The 21,369-nt window shown below is 43.6% G+C and overlaps 1 protein-coding gene across 1 annotated transcript in view; it reads left to right on the top strand.

Annotated features, from left to right (window-relative positions):
• Positions 1–12,665, top strand: part of MXRA8 (matrix remodeling associated 8) — a 40,549-nt gene extending 27,884 nt beyond the window's left edge. Inside the window, exons 3-10 of the mRNA XM_077250137.1 lie at positions 2,039–2,344; positions 2,961–3,062; positions 3,290–3,757; positions 4,345–4,503; positions 4,852–4,882; positions 6,095–6,171; positions 7,341–7,418; positions 11,534–12,665. Coding sequence (XP_077106252.1) covers positions 2,039–2,344; positions 2,961–3,062; positions 3,290–3,757; positions 4,345–4,503; positions 4,852–4,882; positions 6,095–6,171; positions 7,341–7,418; positions 11,534–11,559 — 1,247 coding nt within the window. The 3' untranslated portion in view covers positions 11,560–12,665. The remainder of the gene's footprint in view (positions 1–2,038; positions 2,345–2,960; positions 3,063–3,289; positions 3,758–4,344; positions 4,504–4,851; positions 4,883–6,094; positions 6,172–7,340; positions 7,419–11,533) is intronic.
• The last annotated feature ends 8,704 nt before the right edge of the window (positions 12,666–21,369 follow it).

Raw genomic sequence — 21,369 nt, 5'->3', positions numbered from 1 at the left:
TTCGTGGAGGCAGGTATGACTCAAAGTCAGAGCTAGATCATAAAGTGGTATTCTGCTTTGAAGGAAGCTTACATTTTAGAGACCAAAGGGCCAGAAGTTGTACACTACACAAGTATCTCAGCAGTAACTCCAAATAAATTATACATACATTACATAGTTGCATAAGTTAAAAAAAGACCATGAAGGTCCATCAAATTCAATATTTCTCCACCAATTATACATTTTGTCACTAAATTATCTATAACCACAACATTATGTGTATTGAGGACATCATCCAGCCTATTTTTAAGAGCTGTTATAGTGTCGGCCATTACTAGCTCTTGTGGTCGGCATTCCACAGTCTGACTGCTCTAACTGTAAAGAACCCTTTCCCATTTAGCTGCCGGAATCGCCTTTCTTCCACCAGCAATGAGTGCCCCCCCGGACATTATCTTTATACTGTCTAAGTTGGGAACCAACTGAGAAATTACCAAGAGCTCAGAAGCAAACTAAAACCTCTATAAATTCTTTTTAAGGGAACGTTATTTGGACTGATTATTCCTTCCATATTATATTTCATGGAATGTAGGTAGCAGTGTTATCTTGACACTTTATGGAAGTATTATGCAGGCTGAGATTTTAAGAAAAAATTGTCTAAATTCAATAAGAAAAAAAAGAAAAAATTGTCTAAAATTATAAACAAAACGGGGTGCCCTACTTTCCTTATTGGAGCCCATTGCGTTAGTCCTATTTTGTGAGTTTAGGCGACACATGAGACCTGGCAGCTTCTGCATCCTAATTAGTGCCCTCTCCCGTTGCTTTTTGGTTATAGAACCAGGAGCAAACGGGGCACCAGAGGTTGACAGAAAGCTTCGAGGTATAGCTGCAGTTATTGTCAGGCATGAACATCCATCTGTTTCACCTTTATTGCACGTAGTCCTGCAGTGTTTGTACTTGAAATACCTTAGGGTTTTGTTTTTTCTATTAAGCTTTTTCTATTCCAAATCCTCTGTTTATAACTGCAGGAAGAAAATTTGCTGAAGAAAGCAAAAGTATGCACATTGGCAAATTCTGTATTTTTATGGATTGACTAGTACTGGGAACATTTTCCAAAAGATATTAACCTCTTCAATGAAATTCTGGATATAGAATTAAAGTGTTTTTGTTTTGTTTTTTTTAGCCAACATTGGCATATTGGACCTATTGGAACAGTTCAAGGCTATGTACACCTTCACATATAATGTGTTTATTGTTCAGTTGCTTGCTAATTTAAGCAAATATGTGGTCTTAATTATTTTTTTCTATTATATTTCTGCTGCAGAGTAGATAAGTCCTTTATCTAACAGAGTACTTTTTCAAAATTGATCCAAATCCATCAGTGTTCCGGTTTCTTGCTCTCTCCCTCCTCTCAGTGTTAGAGATAGCAGCAGTGACAAGTCTCCAGAGTGCGGAGAGGGTATAAATCATCTACAGTCTCAAGGAGAACAGAGGTTAATCAGGCTAGAAAAAAAAAACGGGAAAGCACATGATGAGGAAATAAGTGCAGGATAGAAGCTGTGCACACATACCAGCCTGTATTAATAAGAGAGAAACTTAGATTAGGCTGTAAAACTACACATCAGGGGTCTGAAAATGAATGAAGGAATGAAGATTGCACATTGAAACAGTGCAATTTTAAAACCTTAATAGAAACCTCTAATTATGTAAAAATTATTTTCCCCTTGTCAGAGTTGTCCACACACTGTACGTTGATTTAGAGGGGTCTTTCACTCCAGAGTCAAGAATCAAATCAGTGTTAAAAAAAAAGCAAATCTATAACATAGCCTGTCCATAAGGATTTCTTTACACTACAAAGGCGTAGTTACAGCTGGTGGAGGTCCTGAAATAGATTTTGCATTCGTGTCCAGGAGATTCAACTTAAGGAAAATGATGAGAACATGAGGAGTTCCCATTTTTATAGGTCATACATGGTATTTGGGGAGTCTGGAGCTACAGATTACATCTGTGATAAACCAAGTCTTTCCCTGAATGCAATCATTTCTTGTTTCTGTCTCCGTAGTGCCTTCCAGCCAACAGAATCCAGAGAGTGTGGTTGTTTCAGTTTCGAACATCAGTGCACCAACTTGGTCTCAGGCCCATTTAGTATGTCAGAGTTATCGCATGGTATGGACACAAGACAGCCTTACAGACAGGCAAAGAGTTGTACACTGGGATCTCTACAGCAGTCAAGGAGTGTACCGAGGAGAGCGCCTGCTGGACATGTTCTCTGCGGGGGAGCAACGCATCTACAGTGGATACAACCAAGGTCGAATCATGGTGTCGAAATCTGCCTTCCAAAATGGCAATTTTTCTTTAGTTATAAAAGGTATGGCAGTGTCTAATCTTGAAAAATCTAAAATAATTTGGACAAAACTTAAAATGTAACGTTATCCAAAGAGTTAAACATTTTCTTTACCACTATAGTTACATAGTACGGTTGAAAAAAAGCTAGACGTCCATCAACTTCAACCAAGGGATGGATAAAGATAAAGGGCATTGGGATTAGGAACATCCATAATGTCCTTCCAAACCTGGATCACGTATTTCCATGATTCATAGATTTGGGTTGGTGATCAGACTGACATGGTACCCTTGTCCTTGGAGTTCAGATAGACATAAACCACCCTCCACCGAAGCATTCAACTTAGAATAAAGTAATGAATGGCCTAATAAACTCTTGGACAAGACACCAGACACCACAAAGAGGTTCCATGCCAGTAAGGTCATCAAATTAGTGGGACTTAGATTTCGGCTTCTTTTAAGATGTTGACCAGGATTAAAAACATGGCTGCATTCAAAAAAGCGCCATACCTGTCCACAAGATGTGTGTGATTTTGTAGCTATGTACCGTTACCCCAATTAACTCCATCTATCACAAGAATATCTGTAGACTAACACCTATTTATAAAACTGTTTTCATCTTTTTTTTATCCACTTCCTAGGAGTATCCTTGAGTGACCAAGGACTGTATTCATGTAACCTGCATCATCACTACTGTCATCTTGATGAAAATGTCAGGGTTCAACTAAATATCACGAAGTCAGGTAGGAAGATCTGGGTCAAGCTGATCCACCAGGTTCTTATGTGTTTTGAAAAGATCATATTCTGCTTCAGATACTAAAGATCACCATACACATCTTAATTTCTCCAGAACTGACCAATGATTTCACATTTATGGGGCCTTCTGACCCTCAATGATAATTTTCTCCTGCTATTATACTCATACTTCTACAAGGATATAATGTGCAATGTATGATATTTCCTCTTCCAGAACGTAAGGTGAGGATGTACTGGGATGGAGAAAAGGCTGTTGTTATTGCTTTGGTTGGAACCGATGTTGTTCTTCCTTGTGAGAACTGGAACCACATATGGACTGATCGATTTCGTGAAGAAGACCAGCAAGTGGTCCACTGGGATCGTCAAGCCCCAGGAATCCCTCACGACCGAGCAGACCGTCTAATTGACATGTATGCTTCAGGAGAGAGGAGGTCCTACGGTCCTCTCTTTATCAGGAGAAAAATGAATGTGACGGATATGGCTTTTGCTTATGGTGATTTCTCACTTCTCATATCAGACTTGACAAAAGGAGATGAAGGGACTTATTCATGTCATCTGCACCATCACTACTGTGGGATCCATGAACGAAGGATTTTTCACTTAACTGTCTATGATGCACCAAAAGAGCCTCCAAAAGAAGAAGAACCAAAGAGCCCTAACATAGGTTCAGCACCTGCTATAGGTAATGTTTAATATAGTGCAAATGGCTGAATCCACAGATTTTGATTTGACCAGTCAACTGGGTTTCTCAATTAAACTTTGACAGTAAATGTCAGGGAAACGAAGAATAGGGCATGTTGGCTTTCAGCAAACCCAATCCTTTGTTCCTTCGTGGAAATAAGCCACAAAAATATATTAAATTTGGGGCAAAGCTGATAGAAAGGATGGATGACATGAATGCTATGGGTTCTGGGTGCCAGGGGAGGTGGGTTGCCTACAAGCTACTTTGAGTTGGCCAGAGTATTTAGTTGAAGGGTCTAGGGCAGCAATCTGGATGATGGAAAGGGCCTAGCTTGGACTAGATACCAAAACTGCAGGGAAAGTAGAGTCCCCATGAAAAAGTACTTCCACGATCACTACGGCAAAGGCTCAGGGAGCAACAAAAGAAAGGGGTCTCTCAGTGCAAAATCTAGTGTTCAGCCCTGTCCATAAATACCTCGGTCAAGGCTCTATATGGTGTATATATAACAGTATTTACTAAAGTGCGAAACACGTTTAGAGCTTCCTTCTTTCTTGCTGATTTCAGTGGTCTAATATTCATATCCCCAGATACCACCGTCATCCGAGAAAATAAAGTGATCAATGTAATAATTCCGGAAAACAGACTTCACTTCTTCCAACAACTCGGATACATCCTGGCAACCCTTCTGCTGTTCCTACTGCTGCTCACAGCTGTGATCCTCATCACCCGCAAACATCGTAGGAAAGGTAAGTGTGACTCACTAGATGTGACACGTAGCACATAGGACAAGAAACCTCAAGGGGACGAGAGACTGCAGGTGTTAATATCTATGATGCCATAGATGTACAATACCTCGTCTGTATCCTGTTAAAATGATCATTTGCATTTTAACTAAGTCCAAATATTGAGAAGGATATACAAATTTTAGAGGGGGGTGATCAATACCGTTGAAAGGTCCAAATTGTGCCAAATTTTTCAGTGCAATAAAAGGGGTTGTCCCATCTCAGACACTTTTGTAATAAGGGTTCCAGATAGGACAACTTTAATGCCTAACAGTTTCCAAAAAGTAAATATTTGTTTCCATTTCTTTTTAGGTTATGGATATAATTTGAATAAGTCTCAAGGGTACGTACACGATTTATTCACTTGATTAAATATTTTTTTTAATTTCAACGGGGTTATATGAGATTAGGAAAATGAGTCTACTTTTTGTAACATTCAACACCACTCTTCACTGTTGGTTGGTCAGGTATTGCCACTCAGCCTTACGCCACGTTCACACGTTCAGTATTTGGTCATTATTTTACATCAGTATTCAGAAGTCAAAACCAGGAGTGGGTGATAAATACAGAAGTGGTGCATGTTTCTGTTATACTTTTCCTCTGATTGTTCCGCTCCTTTTGGCTTACAAATACTGATGTAAAATACTGACCAAATACTGAACGTGTGAACATGGACTTAAGCTGGCCATACACATAAGACTTATTTAGGCCAAACTCGCCAATATCAACGGGTTCAACCTACAGTCTAATGTGTATGGAGTCATCGGACAAACAATTGTAGGGAGAGGTATCGATCACACATGTCCAATTTCATACTGCCAATCGCATTGTTCTCCCAGAGATGAGCCGCCGGCCGACGTGTCTGTCATTGGCTATCTTACAGGAGCGCTGGGCCCAATGAGCGCTCCTGTGTATGGGAGAGTCAACTGAGATGGCTGTCAGCCGAACGATATTTTCATCGAAAGCCATCTAATGTATATGACTGGCCATAAAGGGAACCTGACAGCTGACACAAGCTGCCAGATCTATGGTTTGCACGATTTCGGCCATATATGTTAAACTCTGAAACTCTGTGGTGTTTTAAAGAAAAACATAATATAATAGTCGAGGGGAACAAGCTGCACAGGAGACTAGTCGGACAGGCAGGTCCCCGGCAGCTTCTCCCCACTCGCTGCCTTTGAGTGTTGGACCTATCACTCCAGGGCAGCGGGTGGGGGAGAGCCGCCTAGGTCCCGCCTGTCTGTATGAACCACGATGTCTAGACAAGCCCTCCGTCTGCTCACCAAAACTCAACTGCCTCATTATTGAAGCTGTTGAGTTCGGGTCAAGAGATACACGGCTGGTCCAGATATTGCGGGTCATACACAGACCGTGAATGTTGGACATGTGAAACTCATATAGGACTGACCTGCTACACTAGATGCAGTCCCTAGATAGGACCATCTCTGTTTCATGGAGTAGGAAGTTACCGGTACTTTCTCATCTTCTGCAACCTCTTTAAAGAAAATTATGATCGTCCAGGATCAGTGATCCCGATTTTTCTATTTATTCATAGGAAAGATATCAATATGAAGGAAATATGTCTGAGACCTCCTGACCTTATCGAATACCCGAGAGAAGATGTTCAATTTGGTAAATATAAAAATCCAAAAAACAACAAACGGAAGAAGAACAAATATTGAAAGGTGCTGTCCATCACGGGGGACAAAAGCACTCCTCCTCCCATCAAAGTTTTTATCCTCTTAGTATATTGTATTTGCAATCATCATATTATATGTGTACTTACACTGTGTACTTACAATTGTTCATTTTGCCTTTCTACCCAGCTAATTCTTCTCTTTTCCATTAGGTCTATGACATCACATGATTAAATATTGTAAAGTGCTGCAGAATATGTTAGCGCTATATAAATTAAAATTCTTATTATATACTGACTAGCTGAATCCTTCTAAGCTCTATGTAGAAATAGGTGGTCAATTTTCTCTGCACAAGTCATGAATCACTGCAAAAGTCCCTGACAGGGAGAGGAGGAAGCAACTGGGTCAGCAGTTGAAGAGGGGGGATGATTCATGTAGGGAAAAGAGACTTCCTGTTTCTACATAGAGCAGAGAAAAGAGAAGAATTATCTGTGTAGAAAGGCAAAATGAGCAATTGTAAGTACACAGTGCTATATAATATGATGAGTGCAATATATTAAGTGGATACAAATTTTGAAGGGTGGAGGAGGGCTTCTTTTATGTATTTGGGAAAAGAAACACGTTTTGCATTTCATTAAACATTCTGCACAATTTGGCTTTTACAGGCTTTCTGTACATTGAGCTTTGATGTGGTCTGTGGACATACATCAGCTGAGAGAAGCTCAGTAAAAAAAACAACAAAGTTATAAATTCCCTGTCACACCATCAGATCTAGCTCACTGACGGATACTTAGTGAACTTATTCTGCAGTTGCAAAAATTATTTTTTTCACTCCTTTAACCCCTTTCTGCCAGCCCCATTAAATTAGATTTTTATAAAGAAACATACATGTTACCATAGTTCTAGAGAGTTTGCATGCTCTTAAGATACTCGGGTCCCCATGGGTCCCTGATAACGGGGGACAATGCTGATTCAATTATGCGGCAATGACGCTTCCATCTGCTGAACTTCGCATAGCCACAAAGATGCCAGTGTGCAGAATGTGGGGTAGAGTGAAACGTATCTACAAAAACATTTTACATTATTTGTATTACTCTTATTTTGTTTGAAGAACGTTTTGTGGTTTGGAATTTATTCAGATATTTTTTTTTTTTTGCTTTCCAGATTACAAAAATAACATTCTGAAGGAACGTGCATCCTTGGAGAGGACCGTCGCACCGAAGAACATTGACTTAGACCTTGGTAAGTGAGATCATACTGTTATTTTCTCATACCGCTAATTGGCAGCTCGGACGCTGACTGATTCTTATAGCAGAGCTACAGATATTTCAGAATAAATGCACTTCCCACAACAAGTGGGAACGATAGTTACTGGAGACCAGTGCAAACCATATTCTCAGAGCGGACACACTGGACAAAGAAGAGGAATCTGGCCAGGAATCAGGGAAAATGATAGGGCTTGGGCTCCAAAATGTGCATCCAAGCTGAAGGTGGTCTTTTCAAAGTAAATCTGATTTCGGGTAATGATAACACAATACAGCAAAATCAATGGTTTGGTATCTTACAACTGCAGCAAACATGATTTTGGGTCTTGATTTGCCATTTTACTCTATAATTTTAAGGGTGGTATGGAGGCTATATTTTTCTAAAAGTGGTTATGAGATTTGTAAAAAAAAGTTATTCTTTGTTTCCAATGAGGCTAAGCTGCAAAACCAAACCTGGCGCTTTTAGCGAAACCTCTACATCCCCTTTAAAAGGATTTTTTTTTAAATATTTAAAATATATTTTGTATAGTAGTTGTGAGGCAGTGACCGGTGCCACAGGTAGGGGTCATTGTGTGTTATCCCCGGGATGTGCACGGAGGTGTATTGAGGCCATGGGGGTGCATTGCAGTCACAGGCGTAGCTGTGATTGCAATTGTGAGGCGGTGACCGATGTCACAGGTAGGGGTGGCTGTGTGTTCTCCCCAGGATGGCACGGAGGGGTATGGAGGCCATGAGAATGCATTGCAGTCACAGGTATAGCTGTGATTGCAATTGTGTGGCGGTGACCGATGTCACATGTAGGGGTCGCTGTATGTTCACCCCAGGATGTGTATGGAGGCCATGAGAGTGCATTGCAGTCACAGGCATAGCTGTGATCAGGGCCGTATTTGCCACTAGGCACTTGAGGGCACATGCCTAGGGCGGGGACAATGCAGGGGGCGGCACCTGAGCAACGTTTTTTTTTTTAATAAGTCCTGGATCACCTCCCGACCGCCCGACCGCCCCCCCGGCTGCCCGCCCGCCTCCCACCCACCCTCCTTGAAGATGATACTCACCCTGCTCCAGCGATGCCTGGTCTCGGAGTCTGCAGCTCGTCCTGAATGAGCGGTCACGTGGTTCCGCTCATTAAGGTTATGAATATGCGCATATTCATGACCTTAATGCGTGGTATCACATGACCATTCACGCAGGAAGAAGGTGCTGCGCCGGGAGTCGGGACAAAGCCAGAGCAATGTCGGCGCTGCCGTGCAGTGTGGGACAGGTGAGTATGAGAGACAGGGGGACAGGGGAGGGGGGATAAAGGAGGACGGTAAGCCGCGCCATGCAAGATGGGAGTGGGGGGTGGGGTGGTGGAGAGATGAGCCATGCATACAGGAGGGGGAATATGAGCCATGCATACGGGGGGGGGGGATATGAGCCATGCATACAGGGGGGGAATATGAGCCATGCATACAGGGGGGGGAATATGAGCCATGCATACAGGGGGGGAATATGAGCCATGCATACAGGGGGGAGAATATGAGCCTTGCATTCAGGGGGGGGAATATGAGCCATGCATACAGGGGGGAATATGAGCCATGCATACAGGGGGGGGGATATGAGCCATGCATACAGGGGGGGGAATATGAGCCATGCATACAGGGGGGGGAATATGAGCCATGCATACAGGGGGGGAATATGAGCCATGCATACAGGGGGGGGGGATATGAGCCGTGCATACAGGAGGGGGAATATGAGCCATGCATACAGGGAGGGGGAATATGAGCCATGCATACAGGGGGGAATATGAGCCATGCATACAGGAGGGGGGGAATATGAGCCATGCATACAGGGGGGGAATAAGAGCCATGCATACAGGGGGGGAATATGAGCCATGCATACAGGGGGGGAATATGAGCCATGCATACAGGGGGGAATATGAGCCATGCATACAGGAGGGGGAATATGAGCCATGCATACAGGGGGGGAATATGAGCCATGCATACAGGAGGGGGAATATGAGCCATGCATACAGGAGGGGGGATATGAGCCATGCATATGGGATGGGAGGGAGATGAGCCATGCATACAGGAGGGGGGTCATTATACAGTATTGAGCATCTTGTGGGATCATTATACAGTATGGAGATCTGTGTGTGGCCATTATACAGTATTGAGCATCATGTGTGGCCGTTATACAGTATGGAGCATCATGTGTGGCCGTTATACAGTATGGAGCATCATGTGTGGCCAATAGCCATTATACAGTATGGAGCATCATGTGTGGCCGTTATACAGTATGGAGCATCATGTGTGGCCAATGGCCATTATACAGTATGGAGCATCATGTGTGGCCATTATACAGTATTGAGCATCATGTGGGATCATTATACAGTATGGAGAACTGTGTGTGGCCATTATACAGTATGGAGCACTATGTGTGGCCATAATACATTATGGAGCACTATGTGTGGCCATTATACAGTATGGAGCACTGTGTGGCCATTATACATTATGGAGCATCATGTGTGGCCATTATACACTATGGAGCATCATGTGTGGCCATTATACAGTATGGAGCATCATGTGTGGCCATTATACAGTATGGAGCATCATGTGTGGCCATTATACAGTATTGAGCATCATGTGTGGCCATTATACAGTATGGAGCATCATGTGTGGCCATTATACAATATGGAGCATCATGTGTGGCGATTATACATTATGGAGCATCTGTGTGGCCATTATACAGTATGGAGCATCATGTGTGGCCATTATACAGTATGGAGCATCATGTGTGGCCATTATACAGTATGGAGCACTGTGTGGCCATATTTTTTGTTTATAATTATTGTATATAAAACAGTGTGATCAGCAGTGCTAAATGGTTGTGGTTGGGACGTGGATATGGGTGTGACTAGTTGTGAAATGGGTGTGGTCAGAGGCGTGGCCTAAAATTTGCCACGGCGCACTACGCGCGCCGCAAACTTTATACCTCCTTCCCTTCTTCAAAAGTTGGGAGGTATGGTACCGTATTTGCCAGTTCATGGCAAGTGCCGTAAATCCCATAGGGAATGAATGAGGCCGAACGCAGTGTTGCTGTAAGTGATCTGTTACGCGGCACATGCAGAAAAACTGCCGAATCTGCTGCAAAAGGCTACTTTCACATCAGCGATTCTTGCCAAAGTCACTGCCGATAGTGTCATACTCACCAAAGGGGGAGGCAGCACTAAAAGTGCCTAGGGCAGCAGAAACTCTAAATACGGCCCTGGCTGTGATTGCAATGCAGACTAAAATAAGTGTTAGTCTTGGGCATGTTAGTGTCCCGGTAGAGTTGGGAAAACCTGCTCTGGGAATTTTGTATTTTGAAACAGACTGCAGGATGGTAGTCATGCAGTCCATTTCATTCCAGGCTCGGGTTTTCCATGTGGCTGAAAGCCACAGATCCCAGTTAAAATCCCTGCAATAAAGGGTTTGGGTGTGTCAGGGTCAGAGTCAGTATCAGTCTGGTGTATGCTAGAGGGCAGAGCCGACTGCAGAGCTCCTAAGTAAGGCAACACAGGCAAGCGGAGCCAAGCAGCCAGGGGAGCTGAGACGCCTGGCACTCACAGCGTGCACAGCGATGCAGTCACCCACGGTAACTGGTCAGAGGAGGACTGGCGTGTTTAGTTACTGTATACTGAAGGATATCGTGTACTGTGGAAAGCTGTAAGGAGACATTAACACAGTGGTGCAGATGCCCATGGCAACCGGTCAGAGGTGGACTGGCATGTTTAGTGACTTTAATCCAGAGTATATGTGCCCAGCTGCGATCTGGAGGATATCATGTACTGTGTTTTGCTGAGTTGAACATTAAAGAGTTTTTGTGTTGGAACTTTGTTGGGTCACTGCCTCCTCACTGCATAAGTGTGCTACCACTGCACTACATAGTTTAAAATATAGCACTTTACCCAGTAGTAAATAACCTTCGGAGAAGTTTTTACAGTAAAAGCATTTGAAAGAACTCTTTGCAGTAACAGCGCTGAAATTGTATAAGCTAATATGTTAAATGCAAGGCATGTTTTTCTAAAATCTTCAGTATAATAATTATTGCATATTCATCTTTTCTCAACAGAACTTCGCAAAGAATATTGTAAATAGGACATTTTCGATGCTACTGGCTGGCCCAGAAGCTTCACCTTCCCTTAGGACGAGGGCCTTAAAGCTTCCTCTTGTGTCTTCATTCAAGTTGTCTGTGTCCTTTTGCCTGCGCCTTCTTTGTGCGATACTGTATATTCTGGTCACTGTTCCAAGTGGCGGCGGCATTTTCCTAAAGACACTGACGACAAATGACGTTTATGACGTTGTCCTGCGCCATTTTTATTTTTCTATCTGTGGTAACTTCCAAAAGACGGATTTCAAGCAAATGACTACATTTCTAGGTAGAATATTACTGAAATCATAGTGTATGTAGTAATGGCTTGCTGCAATCGCTTCTTGTAGAGATGCCTTATATAAGCAACAGGTGACGCCATGGGGACAAATTTGCAGGATTTTGAAGGTTTCTGTCCCCCTCTCCTCTCTTCATATTTAGAAACCAGAACCTAGTAGAGGTGACGTTGACTTGTAGGTAACAATAGAAGGTGAAGTCACTTGCGCCATGTCATAAAATTGGGAAAAATACTATGAAGTAGGTGAAAAGTGAGATATGTTCCACCACTATGGGCCCATCAGTACGGCTTGTACACAGGGCAATGATCAGGTAAGGCTTTGTTCACATTACCATTTCTATTTCCGTTTTTATGACCCGTTTTGGAGTATAAAAATGAAAATAAAACATTTACTTACAGAATCGCACCATTCAAATTCGTTTGAGCAAAAAGATTTCCAGGACCTTGGTCTAACGTTGGTAGTCCGTTGCCGCCGGACTAGAGCCCTGTGGACGACATCGAACCTGCCGGCATCCCCGACACGCCTTGATTTATAGACTTTGTGCAATGTCGTACGTGCATCACACTGCATCGATGACATTGTGTCGCACATACTAATCAGAATAAATACTGGCGATGCCGGCAGGTAAGAGGACTGCCAACATGGCCGCTGTACCAGGATCCCGCAAATCTATTTGTTTGACTCTAGTTTGTTTTTTTGTCCTAAAAAGTCATCAGTTTGCCTCTTTTCCATTTACTATCCAGTTTATAGAAAACCAAAAAAAAAGGAGTCTGTACAACTTTTACGTTAATAAAAAAGGATAGCAGACTAATATATTTTATTCAACATCAAAGTCCATGGAAAATGGATCATAACAGCCAGTCATCCACATGCCCACAAGACAAGAGGTGTTCAGAGACGCCTGTAATAAAAATGGGTACGTTCAAAATAGAACAAAAAATGGATGCAAACGGATACAAAACTGAGGGCAAAGATTCCTCTTTTAAAAGGGAATCTGTCAGTAGGATCAACCTTCCTAAGCCGTCTATATGGACATGTAGGTCATAAAGAGCTGAATAAAATGAGGCCTGGATATCTAAGATCCAATGTCGTTTTCCAGAGAAATACATGTTTTTCTTAATATGTAAACAAGCTAAGATCTATGCAGGGGCGGACATACTGCCGCTGCAGGGGCGGACATACTGCCGCTGCAGGGGCGGACATACTGCCGGTGCAGGGGCGGACATACTGCCGGTGCAGGGGCGGACATACTGCCAGTGCAGGGGCGGACATACTGCCGATGCAGGGGCAGACATACTGCCGGTGCAGGGGCGGACATACTGCCGGTGCAGGGGCGGACATACTGCCAATGCAGGGGCGGACATACTGCCGGTGCAGGGGCGGACATACTGCCGTTGCAGGGGCGGACATACTGCCGATGCAGGGGCGGACATACTGCCTGACCCAAAACAATTACCGACGATGCTTGATCCATCAAAGAGACAGCGGCAGCAGGAGCACTGTGAGGAGAGGCAGGGGGCCCTATCTGTATCACTATGCAAATAACAGCATCCGGGGCCCCTGCATCTCCTGTTCCTCTTGGCACTGCGGCCGACAGGAGCTGTGCAGGGGAAGCGCGGTGCTGCAGGGAGAGCGCGGTCACTGAGCAGTACAGTACATGGGGTGTAAGCCCCTCTGCTCCTCCCGCTCGGGTCTCTGTGGAGTCGGGGTTGCCCTGCACTCGGAGTATCAGCCTCCATACATATTGCAGGTGAGGGGGAGAGTTTTTGGACTCCAGTCATGATCATCTGTAAAGTGACTGGCCAGTGGGGCGGATAATTGGGTTTAGTGAAGACATTAGCCACGGCCACTATAGAGGGGGACACTGGAAAGGGGTCCCTTATAGTGCCACTTGTGCCTCACCCCCTCAGCCAATCACAGACTCTGCTTTATGTGCACACCTGTGATTGGCTGACACTTGATGATGTTCAGGTGTCTGCCTTGCCATGTTTTCACACCAGGCCCCAGTGGACAGGTTCATGGTGGCCTTCCTGAGCCGTCCCTGTACAGGCCAGCCATGTATGGGCTGTAGTCAGGACCTGCAGGGAGCCCATACATTCTAGCTACAGCCGAGCAGGAGCTGCGCAGCCGACTAGGTAAGACGGCCGTGCACAGCTCCAAAACGGCTCCCGGGCCCCAGCGCCGACGTGTGCGCCGCAGTGCACAGTATTTTAGTGCATGATGGGGCCCGGTCAGTAGAAGCACAACAGTGGGGCCCCGGATCTGCGGGCCCCTCTGTGTACTGCTGCTGACCGGGCCCCATACAGCAGTAACGGCTGTAATGCCCTGATGGCGGCCCTGATCTCGGGCTATGTTCTAGTCCCCGCAGCTGCATGATTTGCGGCTGTTGAACATACTCCACACAGGTGGGGACTGCCTGTTTGTTAGCAATCCCCACGAGTTCAGGCTGTCTAACAGCCACAAATCATGAGTCCATGTCCATCATCTATCCATCACAGGTAACACACAGCCATGTTCCCAGGCTTTGCGTATGGGCACACAACAAAATTTACAAATGTGTGATCCCAATCAGAAGACACTTCAGGAAATGCCAGCAGTGTTTTTTTTCTGAAATGTCATTGTAGATTTTTTTTTTTTTTTTACATCTTTATTGCTACTGTTTTTTTGTTTTTTTTTTAATCAAATTGTATTGAATCATCTAGTGAGTGGCGTCCAAACAGAATCCTCCTGAAGAATGGTCGGGTTACTTCTTTTAACCACTCGGTGTCTTTGAAAACCTGAAGCTGAAAATTCAGATGTGCACAGCATGTGGTTTAAAATTGCAGCGCATATGTTCATTCGTTTTAGCACTTTTTCAGGTAATGGAGTATAGTTGCCTGAAAAAGATTTGTGCACATGCCATTTCATACAAATTCAATGTATGCCTCTGCTATATCGCAGCCCAGGATTGAGGTCACAGAAGCGAGATGACACCACAAGGCAGATGCAAAAAACCCAAATGATTCTATTTGCAACTTGCTTGTGATAATCCTGGCACCTTGTGGGTTGCAATGTAGCAATGGCGTAGAATGATCATTGGTCGTGTGTCTCAGGGAAAGTCACTGTGTAGCCCCCAGTCTAATGTCACAGGTGTGAATGCTGAACATGCACAGTACAATGATGGGGCAGGATGAGGGTCTGTGCCCCCAACAATGGGCTCCGCTATCACACGCTGCTCTCAGCCTTTTCACCACTTAGGTGCAGCATATACTGATACTATTACCTAAGTGGCTAGAAAGAGAGCCGGAGCCGCCTTTGTCACGTCAGGACAGCTGTTGGTAGCTTTCATGGCAGTTTGGGGCCTAGCAGCTCTTCAACCTTATCATACAATAATTTTTTAAAGGCACAACCCCCTTTAAAGGGAATCTTTTAGCTAATTCTACTCCCTCTCCCAAACTGATGACGTTTGTCAAAATGAATCCTTAACCATATTAAACAAAACACTGATCTGCTGCAGAGGAATCCGAAGTGGTATGCAAATGAGTTTGCAAGTGCTCTGGGTGGGATAGAGCACTTCCACTGCCTCAGCTACCAGCTCCATTTTATACCTAAGGCTATGTTCACACGTTGCATTTTTGTGCTTTCTGGGCAGTAAAGAATCTGCTTACAAAAATCAGGTTTTTCTGCATTTTTGCTGCTCTTTTATTGTCTCTCGTGTATGCTGATAAAGTTTATTGCCCCCTCAAAAAACATGATTCAACTTCCTTAGGTTTTTGGATGAAAAATGCAGCAAAACCTGATACCTGTGTTTTTTTGCTGCATTGTTGCCACATTGCTTTCTATGGGTGAAACTAACGCTTCAAAAACGCTGAAAGAAGTGGCATGCTGATGTGTTAAAAAACGCAGCGGTTTTCCAATTCAGTCAGGAAAAAAGAACAATGTGTGTGTGCAGGAGATTTCTGACATATCGTAGCTTTTGCTGGTACTGTAAAAGGCAGCTTACAATTTGCATAAAAAAAGCAGCGAAAATGCAACGTGTGAACATAACCTAACTCTGCCCATATTATATCCCGGTTACATGAGTCATGTGAAATATTCTGTCAAATATGGAACTTCGGTTTACTGTTTTAGGTTTGAGACTTGTGTTCTATACTGTAAATTTGTCCTTGTATATGTTTCGATAGCATCATTGTGGTACAGAGGGGGCCGATACGTATTTCTCGCACAGGGACCCTCTGCAGTCTGTGTTCACTCCTGTCTCCATGGACCGGATATAGATCTCCCTGAGACTCCGCCACCAGAGATTATTATAAATGAAAGGGAGAGTTACCAGTGTGAGACGTGTAGATCCGGAGAGCGGACTGTCAGTCTTTACTTGTCTCACACTGGTAACGCCTCCTTTCATTTAATACAAGAAAATGCACCAGGAGATCTATGTCCCGCCCATAGATCTTAGCAGCTCATTTACATATAAGAAAAACATACATTTCTCTGGAATATGACATCAGATCTCAGACATCATTTTATTCAACTTCCCATAACCTACATGCCCATAGAGACGGCCTACGAGGGTTGATCCTACTGACAGATTCCTGGTTTAAAAAGCAAAATCTTTGGTTTTAGGTTTGGTACCTGATTGTATTTGCCTTTTTTTTTAAATATCCGTTATATTTTCTACTGGATTTATTACATACAGATCCCTAAAATGGACATGTGAACCGAGTCTTAGGCGAGACTTCGCACCCCCTATCCTCTACTTATGTACATGAGAAGATACCGAGCGCGCATCAGCGTGGCATCAATCAGTAGTAGAAAGTTTTGTAGTAAAGTTACAGTCATAAGTTGATGGTAGATAACTGTCTCTTTATATATAATACTTGGAAACCATTGGCCTGAGTTCTGATCGATGGAAAAGCTAGCTGGTCTAGCCAACATTCAACTTCAGCTCATTCATAGACTAGACAGAGTTTTTTTTATCCCTTTTCAAAATATATTCACGTTTTACAAAGGAGTTTATCTAACCAATAAGAGAAACAATGAGAAATGACTGATAAAAGACAGCATAAATCACATAACCATCACAAGATGACATTCAGATCGAGTCATCTCATTGGAAAGTCATTGGACATGTATGTGTTAGATTTTGTATTATTCTCTCTGCCCTTACATAAGCCTAAATGTGTATTCTAGGTTAAGGGGTAACGTTTCTCCTTGTGGAGAGTGACATACCGGCTCTGGCATGCCAATATTAGGAGGCTTATTCGCCGTGCAATGCTCCTCTGGGAAATTTAATATGAAAATTGCCTCTTCAGAGAGGAATAGGACTTGAACTCTATAGTGCCACCTGTTGGAAGCAACAATCCTACAAGTCGCTATCAACCCTTTAATGAGTCTTGCAATATGACTTTGTATAAAAGCCAAATCAGAATCTCAATTTGCAGAAACGGTGTTTCGGGCGATTGCCCCTCATCAGTGCAAAGTATGAGAACTGATTTGGCTAGGTGAGAGGCTCTGGACTGAGGTTTAAGGGGTAACGTTTCTCCTTGTGGAGAGTGACATACCGGCCCTGGATTGCTACTTTCAACAGGTGGCACTATAGAGTTCAAGTCCTCTTCATCTCTGATTAGGTGAATAAGCCTCCTTACAGTGGCATGCCAAAGTATGTCACTCATCCCAAGGAGAAACGTTACCACTTAGACCTCAGTCCAGAGCTTCTCACCTAGCCAAATCAGATCTCATACTTTGCACTGATGAGGGGTTATACTCGAAACACATTGCAAATTGAGTTTCTGATTTGGCTTTTAAAGGGAACCTGTCACCAGGTTTGGCTGATACGAGTTACGGCCACTGCCTTTCAGGGCTTAGCTACAGCGTTCTATAATGCTGAAGATAAGCCCCCGATCTGACTTGCAAGAGAAGAAAAATAAGATTTATTTTACTCACTCGGGGGGCTGTCTGATCGATGGGTGTCGCAGGTCCTGGTCCGGCGCCTGGTCTTAGCTTTTGACTTGTGTTACAGACCCAAATACTAAAAACTCATTCCAAAGAAACAGCTGTCTATTAGGTTTCTCACATGTTCTTTCCTCCAACCAGCATGGTTCTGGTTTACGTTATACAGCTAAAGATAATTTTTATGTGCCGCTGGTTTGGTGACAAGTTTGTAATAACACAATGTATTCTTGCCACTTCTGAGTTATACATTGGACTTAAAGGTGGAGGTTTTAGATCTTTTTTTTTTTTTTCCAAGTATACATTTTTATTATATCATTATCAATATAAAAAAATAAACAGAAATACAACCAAATACCATTTTAATATAAAATATATGAACAATTGCATTTGTGGATTCACATTAGAGACTGTAGTATGGACGTGTGCTTGATCTAAAATAAATAAACTTTGATAAAAAATGTAAGATTTTTTTGTAATTTTTCCAATGTGCAGATTACAAAATGCTGGTTTGTAGGTAGAAGAAGTTTTAAAGGTTTCCTGCTTCAGACATTGCTCTGCCGTAGGTCATTTCAGTGGTGTAAATGCAAGAGTGTTCCAATAGTAAACCTCTTTTGAGTGCTATCGTTGGTTTGCATTCGTACCTATGATATTTCAAGGGGCTTTGCAAATGTCCGAGCTTTTCCTCGGACCGAGTGGTCGGTGGAAAAAAACGGAGGCATGTCTGATTTCGGATCAAAATCAGTAATGCAAAAAATTAGTAATGCAAGTCTATGAGTCCGTGAAAAAAACTGGACTGATTTTCAAGGACTGACAAAATGAAGAAGCACTCCTGAGATCCACTACGTTTCCCCCACATGGTTCCCCGTCCGGCTTTCTCTCTATGGAAGGGATTAAGGCATACACCTCAGTGCCTAGTTCGGGCCGTATGACCTCATGCTGCCAGAACAATATGTACTCCACTTTCCTCCAGCCAACTGAAGCATGAACCTGAACTTCACAAGAATCTCGCACTAAAACTGTCTCTCGTTATTTCTGGCTAAACCAGGAAATGCTTTCCCTTTTTGCTTAACCCCAGCACCCATAGTGGGCAGGTCCCAAACAAGTATCCTAACCTATTCCTATATCTTGCACACTAATAGGTCCACCGCTGCTTATGTTAATCTATCTGTAACTTCTCTGGATCCTAAAGTTCCCATCTATCACTACCTAAATGCTAACTTATATCCTATACTATCCCTACCCCTGAGCTGAGTATACCAGAGTTACCTTAGGCGGTGCCTTTCAGTACCCACACAACAACATCAGTACTTGTAACATTCTATGCATTTCACATTTTACATTATTCCATAAACCACATGTCACAGTACACACTTTACAATTGTTGTCTTCAGGATCAGGTATCAGTCCCTGTGAGACACCCTTAGGGTATGTGCACACGTTGCGGATTTGCCTGTGGAATTTTCTGTGCGGATTCTGCATCTCTTGGCAGAAAGCGCAAGTCAAAATCTGTGCGTTTTTTATGCGGATTTTGTGCGTTTTTGTTGCGGTTTTACTACGGATTCTGAGCGGATTTCATGCGTTTTTACCCCTGCTGATTTCTGTTATGGAATGGGTGCAGAAATGCTGCAGATCCGCACACATAAATGACATGCTCCTTTTTTTTATCCGCTGCATTTTTTGTGCGGAATTTTCCCCACCATTAGCAAAGCATTTTTTTTCCATTTATTTACATTGTACTGTAAATCACTTGCGGATCTGCAGCGTTTCTGCGCGGAAAAATCGCTGCAGATCCGCAGGAAATCTGCAACGTATGTACATAGCAGCATAGGTTATATGGTGTACATGTGGTATCCGTGGAAAAAAGAGATACCACACATACTGGAAACTCGGAGGCCTAAGGATCATTTTTTTTTGTCTATATGCACAATGTACTGCACAATGACACCACACAGAGAAACTGTACCCAGTCGCTAGTGCACATGGGCAATTTTCCTTATGGACCTAGTCATGTTCGATTTATGAACCAGACTATTGCCTGAAAATAGCAGACAGCTCCTGCACCCGGCAAACAAGCACATAAGGCTTCACACAGATGCGTACGTGAAAAAACAATTTGCGAATTGGGCTTAATTCACACAAATGTATCTATAGTCTGTGTGCTGTCCATGTGTGTAGGAAAACCGCACAGGAACAACATGGCGGCCAATTGTAGCCTATGTGCCAATGCACCTGGGTTATTTTTCCCACACGGATTGCTTGGAGCAAACTGCAGCATGCGCTTTTCTATTCCTCCTTCGTGCTCGTATCTTATCCTAATGGCCCCGTCTCACATAGCGAGATCGCTAGCGAGATCGCTGCTGAGTCACAAGTTTTGTGACGCAACAGCGACCTCAGTAGCGATCTCGCTATGTGTGACACGTACCAGCGATCAGGCCCCTGCTGCGAGATCGCTGGTCGTGTCGGAATGGCCTGGACCTTTTTTTGGTCGTTGAGGTCCCGCTGACATCGCTGAATCGGTGTGTGTGACACCGATCCAGCGATGTCTTCACTGGTAACCAGGGTAAATATCGGGTTACTAAGCGCAGGGCCGCGCTTAGTAACCCGATGTTTACCCTGGTTACCAGCGTAAATGTAAAAAAAAAAAACAGTACATACTCACCATCTGATGTCCGTCAGGTCCCTTGCCGTCTGCTTCCCGCTCTGACTGAGTGCCGCCGTACAGTGAGAGCAGAGCGCAGCGGTGACGTCACTGCTGTGCTGCGCTCTCACTGTACGGCGGCACTCAGAGCAGGAAGCAGACGGCAAGGGACCTGACGGACATCAGATGGTGAGTATGTACTGTTTGTTTTTTTTGGTAACCAGGGTAAACATCGGGTTACTAAGCGCGACCCTGCGCTTAGTAACCCGATGTTTACCCTGGTTACCCGGGTGCTGCAGGGGGACTTCGGCATCGTTGAAGACAGTTTCAACGATGCCGAAGTCGTTCCCCTGATCGTTGGTCGCTGGAGAGAGCTGTCTGTGTCACGGCCTGGTCGTGATCGTTGGTAAATCGCTATGAGTGACGGGTCATCTGACTTAGCTTTTCATTGTGAAAACTAAAAATTGATAAACATCAATGAATTCCATGGGGACAGCATCATCCTAAACAGAGGCTATACTTTGTGGTTCTCAGTTAACAGCTAATTATGAAAATCTTACTAGTGAGACCATAGAAAGAACCCCCAAAATAGAAGTAGGGTACGGTAAGTGGTAACCAATTTCATCTTTGGAATGAGCTTCCTAATATATGCCATATGCCCTTTTAGGCACAATTTTGGGTTTATAGCCCTCAACAGTTCCTAAAATCAGATACATCAAGTCTAATAAAATTAATTACACAATACAGAATATTAAATAAATCAGCCACAGCAAAGAAACCACCTATGAGATAGTAAGAGCACCCGGTGTGTCTAAAGTTGGTCAAACCAGGGTAGCAACTCTTTCTGAGTCTCTGTGTCACAAGCCTAAACCACTGAAATTGAAAATCCAAGGGTTAAGCTGACTAGGTAATGTCCTACCCGACCTATCATAGAATGGTAGAGTTGAATG

The sequence above is a fragment of the Ranitomeya variabilis genome, chromosome 4 (genome assembly GCF_051348905.1).
Source record: "Ranitomeya variabilis isolate aRanVar5 chromosome 4, aRanVar5.hap1, whole genome shotgun sequence".
Taxonomy (NCBI): domain Eukaryota; kingdom Metazoa; phylum Chordata; class Amphibia; order Anura; family Dendrobatidae; genus Ranitomeya; species Ranitomeya variabilis.
Note: the sequence above shows the minus strand (reverse complement) of the source record. Positions and strands in the feature narration are given on the sequence as shown.